The sequence below is a fragment of the Taudactylus pleione genome, unplaced genomic scaffold (genome assembly GCF_031769625.1).
Source record: "Taudactylus pleione unplaced genomic scaffold, aTauple2 ptg000136l, whole genome shotgun sequence".
NCBI classification, from domain to species: Eukaryota; Metazoa; Chordata; class Amphibia; order Anura; family Myobatrachidae; genus Taudactylus; species Taudactylus pleione.
The window spans coordinates 3,818,272-3,824,558 of record NW_028284538.1 but is presented as its reverse complement, the minus strand read 5'-3'; the positions used below and the strand labels follow the sequence as shown (position 1 = coordinate 3,824,558).

General features: G+C 45.7%; 1 protein-coding gene across 1 annotated transcript; it reads left to right on the top strand.

The window, feature by feature from the left end:
• The first annotated feature begins 614 nt into the window (after positions 1 to 614).
• Positions 615 to 5,487, top strand: LOC148522923 (stabilizer of axonemal microtubules 3-like). Its single transcript, XM_088473541.1, has 3 exons — positions 615 to 701; positions 3,995 to 4,059; positions 5,142 to 5,487. Exons 1-3 carry the CDS (start codon positions 615 to 617, stop codon positions 5,485 to 5,487), a joined length of 498 nt encoding a protein of 165 aa, XP_088329667.1.
• Positions 5,488 to 6,287: the final 800 nt, after the last annotated feature.

Genomic DNA, 6,287 nt, shown 5'->3' with positions numbered 1-6,287 from the left:
GGGGTGGCGGCGGTCGGTATTCTGGAGCTGGGATCCCGACCATCAGTATCCCATGTGACGGGATGCTGACTACATCCCGATAATAGCCTCTGTAGGTAAGGTTTGTCTAATGTGGGTCTGCTTTACATAGCCAATGAAATATATGAAAAGTTATTTCAAAGAGCTATAAACAAATACGACCAACCCCATCCCAAACCAGAAACCATTCTAGTGACCCCTACATAATGCAGACAGCACTCTAGTGACAGATATACAATACAGGAACCATTCTACTTACCAATATACAATATAGGGACCATTCCTCTGACCATTATACAATATAGTGATTATTATCGTGACCAATATACTGTACAATAGAGGGACAATTCTTGTGACATATATATATATATATATATACAGGGCCCTGCAGGGCGGTAGTGTGGACAGCACATAAGTGCAGTCCGCACTACACTAACAGGAACAAACACACATCCGGCAGCTGTGTGTTTGTTTTAAGCAGTAGATGAGAGTCAGACAGACTCTCATCGGCTGCTGTGCCCAGTGCCGGAGCCGGGCTGGAGATCACTCATGAGCTACATTTTCCGGCTCCCACAGTGGGTGATGGGAGAGACATCATGACGTTTCTCCCATCATGCAAAGCGCCCCGCGGGGACTGCCGGAGCACGGGGGACAGACCAGCGGATGCCGGAGTGGGGATTAAGGTGAGTGGAGTTTTGTTTTGTTTTTTTACGTGTGTGTCTGTCTGGGGGAGGCTACTACTGGGGGCACTGCTGGGGGGAGGCTACTACTTGGGGCACTGCTAGTGGGAGGCTACTACTCGGGGCACTATATAAGGGGCACTGCACAGGGGGGGACTACTACTGGGGACATTATATAAGGGGCACTGCATAGGGGGACCACTACCTGGGGCACTATATAAGGGGCACTGCGTAGGTGGGACTACTACTGGGGGCATTATATAAGGGGCTCTGCATAGGGGGACCACTACTGGAGGCATTGTATAAGGGGCACTACTGGGGGCACTGCATAGAGGATACCACTGCGGGGGGCACTGTATAAGGGCTTGTTTAACTATCCGAGGGGGGAAGGGCGCAAAGCTGAAGAAATGCCTAGGGTGCCAAGAAACCTTGCACCAGCCCTCTATATATATATATATATATATATAATATATATATATATATATATATATATAATACAGGCAATTCTAGCAACAGTTATATAGGGACTGTTCCAATGACTGGAATACAATACAGGGACCATTCTCGTGATTATGATAATTTATAAAAGCATGGTTAACAAATCCCCATTCTATAAGTAAAAAATAAATAAAAATAGTACAAATGTGGATTAATAATAATAATAATGTATTTTTCTACTTGATAGTGAACAATAAGTTAACAGCCCAGGTAGAATATCTTCATTATGCTCAAAGGCTATGAAGCTGCACCACATGTGCTGTTTTTATTGATAAGTTCAAAGGCGACGGAACGGAAAATATCAATTAATTAAAAACCTCATATGGGAACTTATAGGCCACAGTCAGACAAGAGTTCAGCGCATTTAACAATGGCAGCAGCAGTGAAAGCGTGAAATGCATGTTTTTACTCATTCACTGACTTAAAATAGTTTAGCAAACAATTGTAAATATAAGCCGCCTACCCAAGATCCTGGAATTGGGTCTGGCTCTTTAACAGAGCTATGTCCACTGTCACATGTATACTGTAGCTGCACCCAGGGCCGGTTCTATGGTTACGCATGGTACGCGGCCGCGTAAGGCGCCACATAGTGAAGGGCGCCGCAGCCATGCAGATTTCAGTGGCTTACCGCGGTGCAGACTGTGTCTCTGTGACACAGCTGCACCGCGCGTGTAGCGCTGACCGGACGGAGTTCGGTCAGCGCTACACAGTGCCAAACATACAGCCACCGGAGCCGGCAGCTGTGTGTTTGTTTCAGCAGCTGATGAGAGTCTGTCAGACACTCATCGGCTGCTGCAGCTCCCACTGCGGGAGCCATCTTCCGGCTCCCGCAGTGGGTAATGGGAGAGACGTCGTCATGATGTCATGACGACGTCTCTCCCATAATGCAAAGCGGCCCTGGAGAATGGTCGGGAGTAGCTGATATCGGCGGCGGGAGCAGGAGCGGGGTGTTCAGGTAAGTGTTTTGTTTTTTTGTTTTTTTTATTACATGTGTCTCTACTGGGGGGGGCTACAAGGGGGGATTACTACTGGGGGCACTTGAAGGGGGGATTACTACTGGGGGTACTTGAAGGGGGATTACTACTGGGGGCACTAGAAGGGGGGATTACTACTGGGGGCACTAGAAGGGGGGACTACTACTGGGGGCACTTGAAGGGGGGATTACTATTGGGGGCACTAGAAGGGGGACTACTACTGGGGGCACTTGAAGGGGGGCTAATACTGGGGGCACTAGAATTGGGGCTACTACTGGGGGCACTTGAAGGGGGGCTACTACTGGGGGCACTTGAAGGGAGGATTACTACTGGGGGGGGACTACTACTGGGGGCACAACAATGGGGGGACTACTACAAGGGGGGACTACTAGGGGCACTACAAGAAGGGGGATTACTACTACTGCATGGGGGAAGGACTACTACTGGGGGCACTGCATAGGGGGACTACTACTGGGGGCACTATATAAGCTTACTAATGGGGCACAAGGGGCACTGCACAGGGGGGACCACTACCGCGGGCACTGCATAGGGGGGGGCGCCAAAAAACCTACTCGCTTACCAAAAAATTTGGGCTAGGGCCGGCCCTAGCTGCACCTAGACATTTTTGCACACTGGGCACCCCGTCCTTAAGAATTCTTCTTTAATTTCACCTAACATATTTTATTTTTCTAGTATAAGGCAAGAGAGACGTTAGATGATTCATACAGTGGCGAACAACCAGTATATAATATACAGAGAGCGTTGCAGTGACCACTATTGTAATGCAGAGAATATTATGGCGACCGACATATAAAGCAAGTAACATCACAGTGGCAGCCATATAATGCAGAGAATATTACGGTGACTGCCGTATAAAGCAGTGAACATCACAGTGACCGCCAGATAATGTAGAGAGATTTGCACCGACCACCAGGTCAGTGAGCGTCGCAGTGGCTGACAGATAATGCAGATCATTGCGGTAATCGCTAGATAATGCAGAGACCATCTGCATTAGGATCTTAGCCGGGGACAGGAAAGAGATTAGAACAGTCAGATAGGGTAGAGGAGGGGGCAGGGTCTTGCCCGGGACGTGGAGGGAGTAGATTCAGTAGCAGAGTGTGAGGTCAGATAGATTCAGAGTAGTGACAGACAGGGGATAGCAGGGGTGGAGACTCAGGGTTCTCAAGCAGGGAGGGCCCAAGGGGAGGGACAGACTACAGACTCAGGCAGAAACCAGTGCACACTGACTGCACACAGCCCCTGCAACAGAGCAGACTCAGAAAAGATGTGCTCAATGTGCAGCCACAAGCTGCATGGATGTGACAGACAGCCCGGTAACAGGCAGAGAATGCAGTCAGAGTGACTGCAGAGCACTTTCTGCCTGTCACCCGGCCGTAAGTCATGCATGTGCAGTGTGACACCATCCCTCTCTGAAGGAAAAGTCTACTGGCCCGTGGCACATATGGTACCCTTCCCCCTGGCCCAGCCCACCCCTGCCTGTAGCCCTCATACCACAAGTCCCAGCATTCCCTGCCAACCTCTTCCTTGCAGGATTTCTGGTGGCTAAAGTAACTCTCTTACTGGAAAACAACTGGTTCCTCACATCTGAGCTGTAGGTTTCACAACAGAGACAATAGAAAGAGAGTATAGCAATATCATACATGTATAGGGTATGTGATAGGTGCAGTATCTGGGGCACAGGCTCAGTAACATTTCTATAGAATATAATATTTTAAAACAAAATATCACTTATAGATTTTAATAGATTATTTTCCCCCATGGACAAATTGCTAATAAAATAGTAACTTTTTTGTTGGTCTATAGAGGGTCTTCAGCAAGAATGACATGTATACTTCCACTACAGCGCGGGACCTCCAGACATTTACCACGTGAGTAACACCGCCATGTCTCCCTCTCACACATCTGGTATAAGGAGATTATAAAGCCTATCACTGCTCTGGCTGAAGTGTTGGCTTATAGACATGGGCAAGTGAGCCAGTGACATTTATATAAGAGTTCTCTTATATAGTACGCCATGTGCTATGTGTTTGAGAAATAATGCGGCCCCCTCGCCCAGGAGACAGCATAACACATATTAGCGTGCTGAACGTAACTGACCTGACTCTGCTCCTGACTTAGGTTTCATATATGTTATACTCACTCCAGGGCGGCTCCCTGCACACATGTAGGGATGACTCTGCCCAGGAGTGAGCACAACATAGTACTTGGAAGCAGCATCAGATCATTTACATAGAGAGAGCCCTAATACATTACATTCTGCTCTAGGGGGAAGTAGACAGCTGGTTCCCCCACACATAGAGGTGTAAGACTTAACCGCCGATCCTACAGCATAATTTAGGGGCAATCTGTCCCTTGAGGCCTCCTCTCTGCTCTTCTGTGCAAGGGGCGGCGCAGACTCAGTGAAGTCACATTTAGGGTTTCAGTTCTGGAGTTGAAAGCATAAACAGGGCTTCACTTGTGTATGTGATGGCCGCCATGTGCATGCTCATGAGATCAGACCAGTGGCCCCCAGAAAGGATGGACCAGCATCACCAGGCCCCATAGCCCCCGCATGGGCTACTCCAGCTGCAGTTATGCCACTCCGCTCCATCACATTCCCCACCAGCCCCCCAACTACGCCCTGCCAGCTGCAGTTACGCCACTCCGCTCCGTTACATTCTCCACCAGCCCCCCCCAACTGCGCCCTGCTAGCTGTAGTTATGCCACTGCATTTCATTGTTTGCATCACCAGCCCCCTTAGCTTCACCCCTGCCAGCTGTAGTTATAAATTGCCCTTATCTTTCTGCCCCCCATCACACTCCCCTTATCTGCACCCTTGTCAGCTGTAGTTATGCCGCTGCCCTTCATTTTTCTACAACTGACTATCACTTACTGTACAGCAAACAGTAAATCGCTTCTTTCCAGTGATTATGTTGCTTTTCTTATGTTAGAATTTATTTCTTCTACCCAGGAAAGAACTGGAGGGTTACCCCAAAAAAGATGCCTTAACTGCCTGGCAGGCTGACGATTATCCCAAGGCCTGGGGACATGGAATGAAAGTGAACCCTTTGCCAAAGAACACTCTTCCGTTACCTATGTATGACAAGGTTCCAAAGTTGCCACATATACCACCAAGTGTGAAACCTGTCCCTCACCGAGGACTTAAACCACTGGTACAGAAAATCTACCAGTGGCCCCTGGATGCCAAAAGGACAGAGGATGTTAACTGCTCTCTGGAACGCCTCTGGGCTAAGCCACATCAGGCACCGTTACCAGCTGTTAATTCTGTGCCAAAGATGCCTAAGAGAGAATACTAATGGCATCACTACTCAGGCTAAAGATCCAACGCCTGTTATCTCATCTACTAGTTGTATAAATAGCAATAATAGAAATAGTAATAGTAAAAACGGTGTTATAAAAATATTAATAGCAAATATTTTAATAGGAAATAGAAATAGTCAAAACAGTAAGAGTAATGGTGGAAATAGGAATAGTAGGAACAGTAAGAATAATTCTGGAAATAGTAACAATAGAAACAGCATTTTTAAAAATATTAATAGTAGAAATAATAATCGAAATAGAAATAGTAGAACCAGTAAGATTAATGGTGGAAAAAGTAATAGTAGGAACAGTAAGAATAATAGTGGCATTAGTAATAGTAGGAACAGTAGGAGTAATGGTGGAAATTCTATTAGTAGGAACAGCAAGTGTAGTTGTGGAAATAGTACAAACAGTAACAGTATTGTAGAAAAAGTTAAAATAATAGTACAGACAGTAATAGTATTAGTAGAAAAAGTAAGAGTAACAGTACAAACATTAACAGTATTAGTAGAAAAAGTAAGAGAAATAGTACAAACAGTAATCATATTAGTAGTAAGAGTAATAGTACAAACAATAATAGTAAAAATAGTATTAATAAGAATATTAATAGAAACATTTATAACACAAATAGAAATAGTAGAAAGAGTAAGAATGAAAATAGTAATAGTAGGAACAGTAAGAGTTATAGTGGCAATGGTAATAATAAAAATAGTATTAGTAAAAATATTAATAATCAAAATATAAATTATAGAAACAGTAGGAGTAATGGTAGAAATAGTAATAATATAAATTGAAA

What these genes read in the sequence shown, in the direction of transcription:
- LOC148522923 (XM_088473541.1), top strand. Translation starts at nt 615, where the DNA reads ATGACGTTTCTCCCATCATGCAAAGCGCCCCGCGGGGACTGCCGGAGC. An exon ending in ATGCCGGAGTGGGGATTAAG is followed by an intron (nt 702 to 3,994) that starts GTGAGTGGAGTT and finishes GTTGGTCTATAG; the next exon opens with AGGGTCTTCAGCAAGAATGA. An exon ending in GACCTCCAGACATTTACCAC is followed by an intron (nt 4,060 to 5,141) that starts GTGAGTAACACC and finishes TCTTCTACCCAG; the next exon opens with GAAAGAACTGGAGGGTTACC.